Source organism: Pelobates fuscus, chromosome 2 (genome assembly GCF_036172605.1).
Source record: "Pelobates fuscus isolate aPelFus1 chromosome 2, aPelFus1.pri, whole genome shotgun sequence".
NCBI classification, from domain to species: Eukaryota; Metazoa; Chordata; class Amphibia; order Anura; family Pelobatidae; genus Pelobates; species Pelobates fuscus.
Genome location: NC_086318.1, coordinates 172,787,274 through 172,804,707, shown reverse-complemented (window position 1 = coordinate 172,804,707; position 17,434 = coordinate 172,787,274). Strand labels below are relative to the sequence as shown.

Sequence of the window (17,434 nt, the reverse complement as noted above, 5' to 3'; positions counted from 1 at the left end):
TACAGTGGGAGCTGACAGAAGAGCTGAACGGACGGCGCGGAGGAGGAGAGAGCTGACAGGAGCTGCAGGACAGGTAAGTTACAGCACTCATACACACACTGCACTCATACACACGCACTGCACTCATACACTGCATTCATACTATACACACACTGTAAATATTCAATTAATATATACACACACACAATGCACTCATACACACATACGCACTGCACTCATACACACACACTGTAAATAAATATTCAATTAATATCATTTTTTTAGGATCTAATTTTATTTAGAAATTTACCAGTAGCTGCTGCATTTCCCACGCTAGTCTTTTTATACTCGAGTCAATAAGTTTTCCCAGTTTTGGGGTAAAATTAGGGGCCTCGGCTTATATTCGGGTCGGCTTATACTCGAGTATATACGGTATATGGAACAGATATTTAATTATAGGAAAATTAACAAAGTAACCTCTAAAGCTAACCAATTAATATATACACTAAATGATAATCCAATAAAAATAATAAACTCATGGAAAAAGGATTTAGATTTGGATATATCTCAAGTAGAATTGTGTACTATTTTAACACAACTTTAAAAGAACATTCACTGTTTAAATCTAACTGAGTGCCAATTTATTATCATGTATAAATGGTATTTAATTCCTACTAGGTTATCTAAAATGTATCAGGATTATAATCCAAATTGTTGAAGGCGTGGAAATCAACTATCCATATCCATATTTGGTGGGCTTGCCCTTTGGTCAAACCCATATGGACTTGGGCTTACAGCATTTTTGGATTGTTATCTAGTAATAAGTTAAAGTGGGGACCTGAAATATCAATTCTCCATTTGAAATGGAATGTACCAACTGCAAACCATATATGCTTAGCTATCCATTGTTTAACGGCTACTAAGATAACTATTACTGGAAATTGGAGATGATCTTCCCCTTTTCAAAAAAATAATCTCATTAATCAAATTAAATACGAACTATATATGGAAAAAGATTTATCAAACTATTATTTAAAAAAAATAAAGTATATTTGAAACATGGTTGGATAAACTATAAGGTTTTAAAACACTTGTTGCAATAAAAAAGACTAAATTGTTAGATTTAAAATAAGATAAAAACTCTCCTGCTCTGAATTAAAATTGATGTTTTTGTTTTGTAATGTTATGTATGTAATTGTTATATGGTTTTAGAGAATGTTGCTTAAGTATTGACTACATGAAAGATAATATCTATAAATTGTAATTATGAATTGTATTTATGATTGTGGTAATACAAATGTCACATGTTAAGTAATCTGTAAGTAATTATGTGATAAAATCAAAGAAAAATGATCATTAAAAAAAGAAATTTGCCAGATTGGATGCTGGGCCTATGTTGCCTTTGAGACCGTATGGCAGCCCTGGAATGAAAATTAACACCATCATGGCATACCATTTGTAAAAGTAGACAACCCGCGGTATTCAAAATGGGGTATATCCAGTCTTTTTTAGTAGCCACTTAGTCACAAACCCTGGCCAAAATTAGCGTTTAGATTTGTTTTTTGCATTTTTCACACAAACAGCCATTTCACCGATATCATCAGTATAATATATTTTACTTGCAAAAAATAGGGGATGATTTTTTGCATATAATTTGTGGAAGACAGGAGGAAGTCTTTGGGGGTACCTTTGGAAGCTTCACCTTGTGCAGGGAAGTTTCTGTCTGCTAATATCTTACTTTGCACTAACTGCACTTTTTGGTTTGTGTACACACATATTGTGTTTTTCCTGCACCCGATGTATTTCACTGCTCTAAAACGCTGATATTTGTGTAGAGCATGGGTTGTCAACCTGGTCCCTACCGCCCACTAGTGGGCGTTTCAGGATTCCAGATGGGCGGTAGGGATTTCGGTGGCTAAATCCTCTTTTTGAGAGGATTTCTCCTTTTTAGAGCGGGCGGGCGGGCGTGAGCGGCTTGGGGGCGCAAGATTTCAGTGACCGGCAGGAAGGAAGCGCTCCCTCCTGCCAGGCCACCTTCTGGACCCCCCGGCGCGGCAGAGTTCTAATCCGAGGCGGCGAGTGAGCTCTAACCTCTATGCTCCCTCGCGCGATGTTTGCTGATGCCGCGGGAGCCGGACTATGACGTCATATTCCGGCTCCTGGCTTCAGTAGACAGCCCGCGAGGGAGCAGAGCAGAGAGGTTAGAGCTCCCTTGCCGCCTCGGATTAGAACTCTGCCGCCCGCCGAAGTGAAGCCCCACTGGACACCAGGGACAGATCCACACCAACTCTCAAGATAGGAGACATAAACATTAATAATTTGTGTGTCTGTAAGTGTATTTGTGAGTATGTATGTGTGTGTGTCTGTAAGTATATGTGTGTGTGTCTGTGAGTGTATGTGTGAGTGTGTGTCTGTAAGTGTATTTGTTTGTGTCTGTCTGTGAGTGTGTGTGTGTCTGTAAGTGTATGTGTATGTGAGTGTGTGTATGTGTTTGTCTGTGAGCAGAGTACTTGTAGAATAGAAGAAAGAAGGAGCAGAGTATTTGTAGAATAGGAGAAAGAAGGAGTAGAGTACTTGTAAAAAAGGATAAAGAAGGAAAAGGAGAGAATTGTTGTTGGCTAATAATAGTAAGTGGGCTACCTAGCTCAGCCTTCCTACTGGGCATTGCTATAAGGAAGGTTAAAAAATAGAAAAAAGGGGAAAACAAAGTGGGGAGGGGAATTGAGGAGGGGAGCTGATGCACATATGAGAAATCATATTATGAGCAAACAGAGAAATTGTCTGAATATCACCGAAAGAGGAGACCTTTGTTTGTTCCTTACGAAAATCGAACCAGATATCAAATATTTAGTCTTGCAGCATCAACCTCAAGGATCTCATTAATCACTAGTAAAGATAATTTCAATTTACTTTGTTTTCTCATTAAACTTTATAAAGTTAAAAACATTATAAACATGCATAAAGTAGAAATAAAAAGATGAATGTACGCACATTAATTTTTTTTAAAACACCCTCCTTTCTAAAAAATATTCTGTACTTGCGCGAAAACTGGTGGGCGGTAAGCAAATTTTTCCATCAAGAAAGATGCATTAGTGGGCGGTAGGTAGAAAAAGGTTGACTACCACTGGTGTAGAGTAATGTCTCACCAGTACAACAGTACCCCTCAAGTGCAGGTTTTATGGTATTTTGGAAATGTACAGGGTCAATATAGGGCTTGCCCAACTCAGTTTGCCAGATTGGTTTGCTGGATCTATCTTGCCTTTTGAGACCATATAGTAGCCCAGGAATGTGAATTAACCTCATCATGGCATACCATTTTCAAATGTAGACAGGGTATTCAAAATAGGGTATTTCCAGTATTTTGTAGTAGCCACTTAAGTCACAAACACTGGCCAATGTTAGCGTTTTTATTTGTTTTTAGCATTTATTTATTTAAACGAAATTTGCACTTTTACTGTTGATATCATCGTTGTGATAAGTTTTACTTTTTAATACACCCGTATTTGTGTTCAGCGAAGTCTCCAGAGTATAACAATACCCCCCCATGTAAAGGTTTTATGGTGTTTTGTAAAGTTACGGGGTTAAATATAGGGCTTGCCAATTAAATTCTCTGGACTGTCTGCCTGGGTTGTAAGGCAAGTACCTCAAATTATAATTAAAAAAATAAAATAAGGGCGGAGCCAAGCTGCCATGCAGAGAGGTCGCACATGAGACGAGCTCTGTGCTGAAACGCTCTTAATCGGCCCAAAATTGGGCAACAACCCATTAAATCGACGATTACACGACATAGAGCAATAAGCACCTAAACGCAGAAGCCAAGCATTAATAATCCCGACCGAAATCGGTGGCATTTGGCCGGGGATAGACCTGAGGCCTACTCAGACGAAGCGAGGGAGGCACCTGACATCCACGCCGCCTGCAGCTACTTGCTCGGAGGTCTCCCAGGTACACTTCCTCCCCCCCCCACCGGTGAGGGATATCCCGGTAGTCTAGGCTTGAGACACAGTGGCAACACCGAAGCGGCAACCACCAGGCCACCGGAACTCAGCTAAGATGGCCGCCCAGCAGGAACCTCAACCTCAAAAGCGGAGCACACACGCCCTGCCATCCACGCACCCCCTGGGAGAATTTGACCGGCTTTGCAGAAGCCTCTGGAATATGCTGCGTGAACGCGGAATGTCTTGCCGCCAGGCAGCAAAGTTACTGGCCACATGGATACGTCCAGTGACCCGCCGGCGCCATTACAGGCACCCACCTCAGGTATCCGGGAAGGCTGCCAGGCAACGCAAGTACCGCCGCTCTCACGGGCGGGAAGCCACACCATGTTACGCGGACGACCGCGCTTGCCCCCACATCAGGGAGGCACGAGCCACCAAACCAGACATTCACGCCAGCTACTCACCTGACCTGAGAACCGTCGCTCGGCGGAGCCTGACCCTGCCCCTCCAAGCTACAACCATAAACCGGGGAGACGCACGGCGAACCACTCCACGGAATACTGCTGGAACGGAACCTCAGCCCAGGGGAACCTTCAAAGAGTCAAGCACCGACGGCAAGAAACACGTCCAACTTTTGCACTCCTGGGGTACTGACCCCCCACTCATGGGCATCGGCTAGAAAGACCGATGGCGAGACCCCACAGTCGCCGCTTGCCTCTGGGAACTGACTGTTGCACACATGGACTTCCTCATCGGACTTTGTTAACTTCAGCCAGAAAAGCTTCTTATACTCCGCTTATTCTATTCCGACCAGAACAGGCGTGAGCTGATCGGGACTCTGAACACAGACCTGCACTCATAATCCATGGTATTCACTGACACCCAGCCTCATATCCCTCAAATGGACCCACACAATTCTTTATTACAGCGTTTGGTTCTTCTTTTATGTTAATTTTTCTGTTTGTTATATTACCAGAGGCCCGACTATCACTCTGGGGCAGCCATGTGTAACCCTGTCTCCCCTAGCACTCACTCAGCTGCTGCTGTCTTGTATTAAGCTATGGATTAGCCACAGTTGCTACACCTACCTTACAGCACCATAGCTGCATAGTTAACCTCCCTTGTTTATACTACGAGCTCCATACTAGTGCTATTAATTTTAATGCAACAGCTCATCATCAATACGCGCGCGACATATTATAACCTTTAGTTTAATCTTATAACTTTTTTTTTTTTGACAAACCGCTGAGCCTCTCTTGCTGACATGTTAGCTTAGAATATACAGTAACTTGAGGCAATGCAGTTGACAATCGTTTATGCTCACTCTACTTATATTAAGCTTGTATATGTACATTTGTGTCAAGCGAACAGAACCTTCAGAAATGTGCACAGTTTTATCCCCTGCCTACTTAACGTAAATCCTACTTAACGTAAAAAGCTTTAAAAAGTTTCACACAAAAAACAAAAAAAAAACACCCACCCCCTTTACCCAGTCCTAATACAAATTAACCCCTTCCCTGACAGTTGATCACTGCCTACAGTGATCAAAATACAGATCACAGTTTCATACAGTGATCTGATTTTTTTTTTTTTATAACTCCTGAGGGTTAACTTTTAGCTTTTTTTTTTTTTTTTTAACCCGCAAAGGTTCAATTTATTTAATTAATTAATTTGAATATTTTTAATTATATATTTTGCTAGCTGGGGTGGGTGAGTTATGGGAAATTGGGGAATTTCCGGTTAGTGCTGCTTACTGCTAGTTAGGGGTTAACGGTAAAAAAAGTTTATAAAAATGTGAAATGTAAAAAAAAAAGTTTGAAGAAAGTTTTTTTTAAAGTTCAAAAAAAACTATTAAATGCTCATTGCCACTACACCTGCAACACACTAGAGAAAAAATTATCATATGCTAAGGTCCAAAATATGCCTTTTAAAAAATGGGGTATTCTTTAAAAAATGGTATGTGTTTGTGGGGTAGTTTGAATAAGAAGTCAGCTAAACTACTCCAAAATGGAACATGGACACAGCATAGAACTTCAAAGTTAAAAAAACGGAATGGCTGCGTCTCAAATGTGCCCCTTCAACACACAATGAAATAAATTGAACCCCTGAGGGTTAAAAAAAAATGATAAAAGTTAACCCTCAGGAGTTCTAAAAAATCAGATCACTGTATACCTGGCAAAGGTACATACGGGGGGGTATTTTTGGACTCAGATGACATATCTGAGAAACATATAAAGTATTATACAGCCATAGCAAACATAAGGTTTGCAAAATATACTGTGCAAACTCACTTTGTGTGTCAAAAAGTCAGAAAAAATGCGTATTACACTTGGTACAAGCTAGCGGAAAAATTATCCCATGCTAAGTTTCGAAATACCCTGGGATGTCTTCTTTAAAGGATCACTATAGGGTCAGGAACACAAACATGTATTCCTGACCCTATAGTGTTAACACCACCATCTAGCCCCCCTGGGCCCCTCATGCCTCCATAAATATAGTAAAAATCTTACTGTATTCAAGCCTGAAGATGTAAATCTGCATGCTGTTAGACTCAGAAAAACAAGCAGTCTGCTGACATGTGGTAGCCTGATCCAATCACAGTGCTTCCCCATAGGATTGGCTAAGACTGACGAAGAGGCAGATCAAGGGCAGAGCCAGCATGATTCAAACACAGCCCTGGCTTGTGAATTGAATCAATGAATCTCTATGAGAAAAGTTCAGTGTCTGCATGCAGAGGGAAGAGATACTGAATCAGAGGATGCTGTGCACAGTGCTGCCCTGTGCTCTGCTGACAGCAGATCTGAGTGGATGGAGGATTATTATGCCTCCATCAACTCCGAAGTCCCTCTGGTTCACTCTGAGTGACTGCAACTGGAGGTGTTCCTAGCTTTCAATGTAAACACTGTATTTTCTCAGAAAGGCTGCAGGGAGCTATAGGTCTCACCTGAACAACCTCATTAAGCTGAAGTTGTTCAGGTGACTATAGTGTCCCTTTAAGAAATTGTATGCCTTCATTGTGTAGCTGGAATATGTAGCCTGCTAAAGTACTCCAAAGTCGGAAACAGACGCATCAAAACCCTCCATGAAAATTCACACTTAAAAACCTGAACATGTCACGTCTCTTTCACAGCACTGTAGCTTCACAAAAAAGTGTCTAGGTCATACATTGGGCATATTGTTTTATCAAAAGATGTAACTGAGCATATTTAGGAGGATTTTATGACAGTGGTAGATATTAAGTGTAAGAAATACTGCGCAAAAATGCAACATGTAGGGGGGCGGAGCCTGGCTGTGGAGCTGATCAGACGTGTGCAGCACGAGCTCCAGCCTGAACTCACACTTTAAGCGACATAAAACTGAATTTTACATTATAATCTTACTCAAAAAGCACCACCCTGATAGGGGCTGCAGATTAGACCGTATAGAGACTACTCCTGTAATGCTGAGCCGCCGAGAAAGCGGGCTGCATCGTCGGGGCCTACCGCAGCGACTACAAGCCTGACTAGAGGCCTAAGAGGAGGTAAGGGCGTGGGTGAGACAGCCGATCACCCAGCCTGGGACTCCTAGAGGGCCAATACTAACTTTGCGGAGGACCACCTACAGGCCTTCCTCCTCCACCCCCCCCCCCCGGTGAGGGTTATCCCGGCACCAGCAGCACACCCCCCGCTGATTCACACACGAGGCACCTGAGGCCTAACCAAAATGGCCGCCCAGCAAGGACCTAGGGAAAAGACAACAGTCGCCCGTGCCCCATGCCACCCTCTGGAGGCCCTAGACCGGCTGTGCCTGAACTTCTGCACAACGCTGTTGGACAGGGGGGTGACCTACCGGCAGGCAGCACAACTAGTGGCCTTGTGGATTAGGCCAACCACCCGTCGACGCCACTACGAGATCCCATCTCTGGCCTTCCAAGTGGCCACTTGGCCGCGCAGACAACGATTGCCGGCAGGGCAGACAAACGAATTGGGTGCACACACCCGCCTTCACCCACAGAGGAGTGAGACAGCCGGGCTGGCCCGCAGACCCAGGAAAGCTTGTGGCATCGTCGGTAACGAAGACCGGGAGGCAGTGAGGCTTGCTACCAGCGTGAGACGCAGGCGGGAAGCCACTCCACAGCACACGAATGGGAGGTTGCTGATCCAGGAGACCCACACAACGCGCCAACGGCCTAGCTCCTTAAGCATATTACCTCACACTATCAGAATCACCTCACTGCAGCGGAGCTCTGACCTTGCGGTTGCAACGCCATCCTGCATCTCATGGAGCGGCAGGCTACACCACATCGCTGAGCGAATCCCTACCACCAGGCAGCGGGCCTTGAGATCTGGAGTTGGTTGAGTGCCTAATATACACTGGCTACCTGTGTCCAACAACTAGTTTACGTTTCACTGGGACATCTGTTTCTTTTAACTATACTGCTGTCATGTCTAACTGTTGTTTGCCGAGGACTCTTTACTGCAGCTGAGCATGGTTTTAATTAATTTCTTTCATTTTTCATTTTGAAACTTGTTCCCAGTGGTTTAATTCACAGTAAACCTAATTTTGTGTTTAAAATACATAGTGAGGTTACTCTACGTCCAGATAGCACAGCGACGTTATCTGTATAGCTTACTTAATTTACCTGCATTAGCCTGCTTAATTAATTAGCACACTGTACTCACTTATATATTTTACCAGCGTGATGCGTTGATTGCATTCAATTTCATTATTATAGTTATGTGGACCAGCGGAAACCCAATGGCTTATATGCCCTATTCGCCCTATATGCTAAGTTTATGTTTTTGTTTCGCTCAGTTAGGCATTTATTTTAACAGCGTGCATGGATGTATATTGACATCTTAGTCCGTAAGCTGAATATGTCTGACAATGTCTTTATTAATGTGTCTTATCTACTCACTATCTTTTCCTTTTATTGTTATAAGCTAAATTGTGCACTGGTTGCTTATAAGCGAAATCACATTTAGAATCATATTACCTTAAACACCTGAGTCAGTTAGGCTTGTTACCTTACTATTTTATCATATGTCAGTAAGTCAATCTGTATATACACCTGCATTTGTAATCTTCCCTGACACATCAAACTAAAGCTTAGTAAAGCATAGTTTAACATACAAACTACTTATGAGCGATGACATGCAATAGAAACGTTAACCCTAAACTACTGTTACCAAATGAAGTTGTAACTCATTATGACTAATGCGAATTACCTACATGTACCTAGCCTGCCTTATTAATATAAAAATGTGTACGTTCCATCTAAATGCTATATAACAGCTAACAAATCTGTATGTTTCAAAATGTTGGAGAATGCTGTTGTGGCATTGCAGACAAGCGCTTGTTATTCTTATTCATACACAACAAAAATAAAGAATAAAAAAAAAAATGCAACATGTATGTAAAAATTCCATTTTGTTTGTTTTCCTCACTACAAACATTGACATAAATTGGTAAAAAAAAAAAAAAAAAAAAAAAAGGTGACAAGTTAAGGCACAATATACACCATGTAAGATACCCTGGGGTGTCTGCTTTATCAAATGAAAGCACTTTGTGGGGTTATTTGAACAGTCAAACTGCTAGAATACCCCAAAATGAGACATAAGATAGCCTTGTTTCTTATATGGCATTGTATCTTCATAGAATAGTGCCAGATGTAGCTGAACACAATATGGGGTTCTGTGCATGAATAGCACACACCAGCTTTACAAAATACACATTACAAAAACCTTGTTATATGTGTATATGCCAAAATAGAGGGGGAAAAAAAAACAATATTTAGCAGAGAATGGTGATGAAATGTAAAAAAGTGTCAAAATAACCTTAGGTAAATAGCCTGTGATGTCTACTTTATATAAAAATATACTTTTGTGTGGCAATTTTGTTTTCTGTGATGGCTACTAAACTTACAAGACAAACATACCAACTTATAAAATTGATCCAAATTGAAATTTTATTTTAGTACTTGTATTTTGTGACTTGTAACTTTCAAAATAAGCTGAAATCCTATACATCTTATGTGCTCTATAAATCAAGACACATAAATTAATTTATTTTGAAATACTTTTCCGAAGCTGGACATATTATGCACACGCTATTATTGCCAAAACTGTGAACAAAAAATATTTACGTTTTTTCATTTTTTGGCCTTTTTTTTATATATATAATTAATTAGAATGTATCTATGTGTATGTGACATCGAATTAAATCCCTTTTGCCCTCTAAAAAAACAGTATATAATATTTGTTGGTGCAATAAATGATAGAGAAACATAGAATGTGACGGCAGATAAAAACCATTCGGCCCATCTAGTCTGCCCAATTTTCTAAAATACTTTTTAATAATTAGTCTCTTATATCTAAGATAGCCTTATGTCTATCCCACGCATGCTTAAACTCCTTCACTGTATTAACCTCTACCACTTCAGCTGGAAGGCTATTCTATGTATCCACTACCCTCTCAGTAAAGTAATACTTCCTGATATTATTTTTAAACCTTGGTGGGGTAGTTTTTCTTCTTTTAAATATGGTCTCCTCCTTTACTGTGTTGATTACCTTTAAATTCTCCATTTAAATTGTTTCAATCTGATAATGACTCCTTTACACATATTCTAATTTTAGAAAAGTCTGTTTTTTTAAAGTCTTAATCTTTTGTTTTAGTGTGGTGTGACTCAGTCACTGTTCTTATATTAAACCACACTGACTGATGATCACTGGATCCTAAACTTTCACTTACAGTAATATCTGATACCAAATTTGTTTACACTAAATTAGTATAGCCTCTTTACGAGTTGGCTCCTAAACGACTTGTTTTAGAGACAATCCCAGTAGGGAGTTTAGAATACGTGTGCTCCTGGCACAAGCAGCTAATTTTGTTTTCCAATTCACATCAGGAAGATTAAAGTCACCCATGATGATAACTTCCCCCTTCATTGTAATTTTTAGCTATTTCCTCAACTAGTAGATTATCTAACTCTTCTATTTGTCCTGGGGGCCTATAAATCACACCTACACGAGTTACTGTGTGATTACCAAATTTTAACATATCCCAAACGGACTCTATGTTCGCCTCACCAACTTTTAATAGGCTAGATTTTATGCTATCCTTCACATACAGGGCTACCCCTCCCCCTTTCTTGCCTTCCCTGTCTTTTCTACATAAAGAGTACCCTGGTATTGCTATGTCCCAGTCATTTTTCTCATTATACCATGTCTCAGTAACAGCGACTAAATCTACATTATCAGTTGCCATTATTGCCACAAGTTCATGGATCTTATTCCCTAAACTGCGAGCATTTGTAGACATTTTTTAACACACTTGCTAAAGGCACCTTCTGTCCTTGTTTTGGGGGGCAATTGGATTGATGTTTTATCACCCTTTTGCCCCCCCCCCTCCTAGTTTAAATACATCCTAGCAAAACCTCTGAACTGCTCACTGAGAACATTTGTTCCCTTTTGAGAAAGATGCAAACCATCTTTTTTGTACAGTTTATTTCAATTCCAAACAGAGCTACCATGAGAAATAAAGCCAAATCCTTGCTCCCGACACCATTCACCAAGCCACAAGTTAAAGTCCCTAATACGCATCCGCCTGTCGTTCTGAGTGTTATGCACAGACAGAACTTCAGAGAATGACAGTGTGGAAGCAACCTGCCGTATATCATTGGCAAAAACACTAAAAACTTTCTTAACCTCTGAAACATCAGTGCAAGCCAAGTCATTTGTCCCTAGATGGACAAGTACATCCAATTCCCCTTCCTGCTTTTCTCGCCTAATAATATTACAAATATGTCTCCTGTCTCTGTGAGCAGTAGCTCCGTGAAGGCATCTCACAAGACCACCATAGTCCATCTCCACACCTCTTATGATGGAATCCCCCAACAACAACTGCTTTCTATTAGGCCTCACCATAGTCTCCAAGCCTGTCTCCACAACACCACTACCCTCAGTGCCTGAGCATGTCTCCACAACACCACTACCCTCAGTGCCTGAGCCTGTCTCCACAACACCACTACCCTTATTGCCTGAGCCTGTCTCCATAACACCACTACTCTCAGTGCCCGAGCCTGTCTCCACAACACCACTACCCTCAGTGCCTGTCTCCATAACACCACTACACTCAGTACCTGAGCCTGTCTCCATAACACCATTACACTCTGAAAGTGCAGAAAATGAATTATGTAGAGTAACAGACTGTGCAATATGCCTTTTATCCACAACTCTAAGTCTACGAGAGATGCAAACTGCGGTTAAACACAAACCACAAAAAATGAAGAAATGGCTTGTGTCTTTAAAGGTAAGACAAGCTTTTGAAGCGGTGTCCTTAGGGGTTAATGGACAATAATAAACTAAAATAAGTTCCAGAACAATTAAAAATTAAAGACACTCAAAACACCATAACTACTACAGTGTATACTCGTTTTGGTGCAATAAGGCTACGAGTGCCATTTCTCGGTTTTCAATAGGTTTGACAAAAACAGCCCAAACCCATTACCCACTGATGTGTTACAAAATAATGTATGTAATTATATAGTATTCGTTACTTCAGATATTTTTTTTTTTCATAATGTGCTCAGGTACCTCAGTTAGATGCTCTAATGATCCTGATACTGGATATGCCTTGATGACAAACTTTGCCACGGAAGGCATATTAAGGAATCCTTTCCATATGTAGTTCAACCGAGACAAAAAAGTGGATTCATCTTCAATTATATCAGCAATGTGAAAGGGTTCAGAGCTGCAAGTATAAAAAGACATCTTCAAAATGAACTCGATATTATTTAGTCATCAATCGGCATATAGCAGTCTTTCCAATTATTATTAGGACAAATTATATTTTTCAGCCACTACACAAACACTACCAATATATCACTTACCCATTTCCAGCGAAGGTGTCCCTCGTCATACAATGCAAACACAGCCCTCCCCAATAAAGCATTGAATCAATAATATAATAAACAGTAATATTGTGCCTGGCTCCTGACATTTATTTCTGGCTCCTATATTCTAAAAATAAAATAAATTGTTGAGAGCCACAACGCTACACAGCCACTTGTGATTTCATGTCTTACCATATAATAGTACAACTAAAATAAATACATTTTATCTGATAATTCTAGCCAGTGAAGCTCCTTATCCCTCGTTTATTTTGTTCTGGCCAGCGCAGGCGTGAGCTGCTCGGGACTCCAAACACAGGCCTGCACTCGTTATACATGGGACAATGCCACAGATTATGGACTCAGGCCTCATACAAGCCACGCTCCTGCAGCCGCCTCACTTACTACCATGGCATTTGCTTTTGGTATTGATGTATTGCCTGTGACTTTTTGTTTTCATTTTACTTTTGTTTCACTCTCTTGCACTATCTCTAATTTGCCTATTGGGGTTCGCCCTCTAACAGTATCAGGCAACTTAACTTCACTAAGCTACTCTCTGCTAGATACCATATTAAGCAGTAATCGAACTCCGCTTTAAATAGTGTTCTACGCATGTTTTCATGATACATAATGCTTTGACCTTCAGCCCTGATAGCACGGCACTCGTTTTAAATGCAAATGTTAGCAAGGATGTCTTACGTGTTAAGTTCTATATATTGTTATGAGATCTCATGCTACACTAGAACACACGACTTGTACGGTCTAGAGAATGTAACAAGGCTACTTGACAGTCTAAAAGGGCTAATGCGATGTTTTGCAGCGGGACATGAGTAATCTCCATGATTAATGATATTATAGTCGTTTTATGCCTTCACCAGTTAACTGCCTCCTAGAGGTCTCCTTTTGCATAATGCATGCGGGTGCTGTTTTTTCAATTTTTCAATGTTTTTTCAATATTTTCACTATTTTTCTGTATTTCTCACCTTGATTTTAAGCAAGTACCCTTAAACTACTCATGTATAGCCTGATGCCGGGGCTAACAGGAAGTTTTTCAAACAGTTCACCTAAGCGACTTACTATGAGGGCTTTGGTCATAGCGTGTACCCAGCTTGTGCAGATTATTTAACTTCCTGAGGGGCCTTCTGTGTGATGTTTAGCGTGTTCCCAATCAGATTTGACCAGGATATTCACAGTTGTTCCCTGCCTAACATGTAACCTACCCTTGATATTAACTTTAGTAACCATAACGTAAGCGTTGTTTAGCATACTTAATTTTTATTTTATTAACCAAGCTTGTATGAATCTGTTTGCATGACATTTCTAAAAACAAAAAATATGGCAGTCTTTCTTAGAGGTGTATTGTTCACTATATTGTTATCATCAACTCGTGTTACCTCACAATGCCTCCTCTCTCTTTTCTGTACCCCATATCACATGTGCCATAATAAAAGAAATATTTACAAAAAAAAAAATAAATACATTTTAAAAAGCTATACTTCAACACAATCACATACTTTAACCACAAGTGACCTATCAGCAAAAATAAATGATACCTTGTAGCTGAAGAAAATGATTCCTTTGGTAATTCTTGTTTCTCTGTTTCTAAAACATCTAAATTAATAGCAGTCGTGGTTGAAGAAACAGCTTCAATACCATTATCTGCTTCATCTGATAGTTTACGCTTCATTTCCATAGAAACTTTCACTTTCTTAGGTGAAAGATCTTCAGCGGGAGGTGCCATTCGACCTTAATACGAAGAAAATATAATTAAACCATAATAAAAAATTTAAAAAACACAAACATATTAAGACCTAACATGCAGAACATAAACCAATTGGTTTTAAACATTTAAAATAATCGAAAATAAATAATTAAGCCATTTGAAGTAGCATTATTCTTAAAAAATAAAGAAATAAACATTGTGAATGCCAATACATTTAGGTTGTCTGTACTATAGCAATAGACTTCCATTTACATGTATTAAACCCTTCCCCACCAATCATGTGTATGCTTTACTTTGGTATGAAAGCCATTAAATATGCTTATACTCATTTTCAAGGTCAAGGGAGTGAAATATATTACTTGTTTTGGGAAAAGGCACATGCAATTGAGGTGGACACTAACCGAGTGGCAAAAAGCTGTACAGGGTTCAGCTGCTATTAATGGAGGATTGGAGCCTAGTGGGACTAGGTAAGAGGGCAAACCATTGCAAAACAGCAACAACAAAAAAAAGGTCATAGTGGTTATGATACTTGAAGTAACCCTTTAAGCCTCACTGGGAAAAATATTTCCTGTATATTTTACATTTTGTGTCTTGAGTACAGTTTGACTATTACTAGGCTGCATTGCATCCCTTGACTCTTTGGTTTGTTATTTTAAAATACTACTTTATTGTACTTTTACTGCTATCTGCTCTGCCCAAAGACATTAGAGGAACATTTCAAAAGTCTTTCACTTTAGCTGGAAACGTATTTTACTTAACTTGATGTTTTAGGTTAAGTTGTACATAAAGAGAGAGAGAGTATTACAAATACCTGTGCATATTTTACAATTTAAATCAAATAGGTGGTTTTTATGTTGTCCTGTAGTATCGGATGTTGACTCAGGAGTCACATCTTTTTCTTTTTGAATCTCCTCTTCCTTTTCCACTGGTTTAACAATGGTTTCCTAGAAATTAAATAAAACAGAAACAAGTTCCCAAAACTTGGTTACAGTACAAATGTTCATTAATTATGAACAATAATGAAGATTTATTTATAGAACATACAATACACCACTTTACAGGTTTCTGCAGTTTAAGCAGAAAGCCATGTCTCCATGTTTTTGCAAAACGACTTCATTATAAGACATACTCAGAGTACTTACTCAGTTATTTTAATAAAATGTCTGCATGAGTCTAGTTGCCAACATGATTCTGGCCCACAACTACTGTTCTTTTATGATCAGCCCCTTTCCCCTTAGAACTGCTATATAGAAAAGAGAAAGATAGTGATTGTCCGTGGAGTTGATTCATGTCAGCAGCTCAGTATACACAGATCTCTCATTGGCTGGGCTATATCATTTACCTTCCATTTAGAAAGACATTTTTGTCAAAAGGGAGAGGCGTGGACAATGGGCAGGGTCATATTGCATTCCAGGCACTACAGCTCCCTCTGCACCCACCGCCCCGGTAAATAAAAGGTTACCTGATTAACTCACCTGATTACAGTGCTGTTGTCGCTTGGCGCTGGTCCAACGCCCCACCCCCTCTGACAACCTGCGATGAGCATGAATCAATGCTTTCCTATAGAGAAAAATCTGATGCAGGATGTCCTCATGAGCATGAGGAAGTTCAGCGTCAGATACTGGACCAGAGGTCCGTTTCTATTCTGGAAGCCCTCTAGTGGCTGTCTGGTAGACCTTGGTACATCTTCCTGGCTGTCAGTCAGACAACCAGTCATGTTATTTCCGGGTTGCTTAGCTCAACAAAACTTAACTCAGGTAGCAGGCAATTGCCCAGACCACCTACCTTGCAAAGACTTCTAATTGAGCCACATTGGAAAGTCTGTATTTGGAAAACCACAGAAAGTCTGGGCTAGGGAACAAGGGGAGGGCTCACAAAGACTACAGACAAGAGTTCTTTTGCAAGCTGTTTTTAGATATCCTTCCAATAAAAAAAAATACATAATTAAATGCATGCATGTTTTTATTGGCAGTGTATCTACTAAGCATTGATTTTTATTTTAATATATACATATTTTTATTTGGGCAGTGGAGTGTCCCTTTAAGTCACTTTTGAAGTCACCTCAGTGTCCATGGATTCTGGTTCTTTCAGCGGAGCATCACTCTCAATTTCAATTTCCCCTTTGTGAGTAATCTTGGTGATTGGCCTTCGCTCAACTTCACGCTGTTCTTTCTCAATCATTTCAATGGTCTATAGATGTAAAAACCAATATACAAAATTATGAAATTTTCAAACGTTCAATAAAATGGGTTGCTTACGCAGAAAAAGTTACCGTATATACTCGAGTATAAGCCGAGTTTTTCAGCACATTTTTTGTGCTGAAAAATCCCAACTCGGCTTATACTCGAGTCAATTGTCTGTATTATGGCAATTTACATTGCCATAATACAGACTGGGGCTGTGGGGGCTGCAGAGAGATGTTACTTACCTCTCCTGCAGCTCCTGTCAGCTCTCTCCTCCTCCGCCGGTCCGTTCAGCTCTTCTGTCAGCTCACAGTGTAAATCTCGCGAGAGCCGCGGCTCTCGCGAGATTTACACTGGGAGCTGACCGAGGTGCTGAACGGACCGGCGGAGGAGGAGAGAGCTGACAGGAGCTGCAGGAGAGGTAAGTAACATCTCTCTGCAGCCCCCACAGCCCCCTCCTACACAGTGCCCATCCACTGGACCACCAGGGAAGGAGAGCCCCCCTCCCTGGCCAGCTAGCAAGCAGGGAGGGGGGACGAAAAAATTTATATATATTAATAACAATAAAAAAATAATAATAATAAAATAAAAAATAATAAAAAAAAAAAAAAAATAATAATAAAATTGTTTTAATGAAACAAAAAAATATATTAAAATAATAATTAAAAAATAAAGATGCCCACCCCCCACCAAGGCTCTGCATCACACACACACACACACACACACTGCATTCATACATACA

At 40.2% G+C, this 17,434-nt stretch overlaps 1 protein-coding gene across 2 annotated transcripts in view; it reads right to left on the bottom strand.

Moving 5' to 3' along the window:
- Positions 1 to 17,434, bottom strand: part of PHF3 (PHD finger protein 3) — an 89,105-nt gene that overhangs the window by 22,214 nt on the left and 49,457 nt on the right. For both annotated transcript variants that reach the window (XM_063442963.1, XM_063442964.1), the window contains exons 10-13: positions 16,571 to 16,699; positions 15,321 to 15,453; positions 14,340 to 14,532; positions 12,491 to 12,647 (exon numbers count right to left, since the gene is read on the bottom strand). In XM_063442963.1, the coding sequence (XP_063299033.1) occupies positions 12,491 to 12,647; positions 14,340 to 14,532; positions 15,321 to 15,453; positions 16,571 to 16,699 (612 nt within the window). The remainder of the gene's footprint in view (positions 1 to 12,490; positions 12,648 to 14,339; positions 14,533 to 15,320; positions 15,454 to 16,570; positions 16,700 to 17,434) is intronic.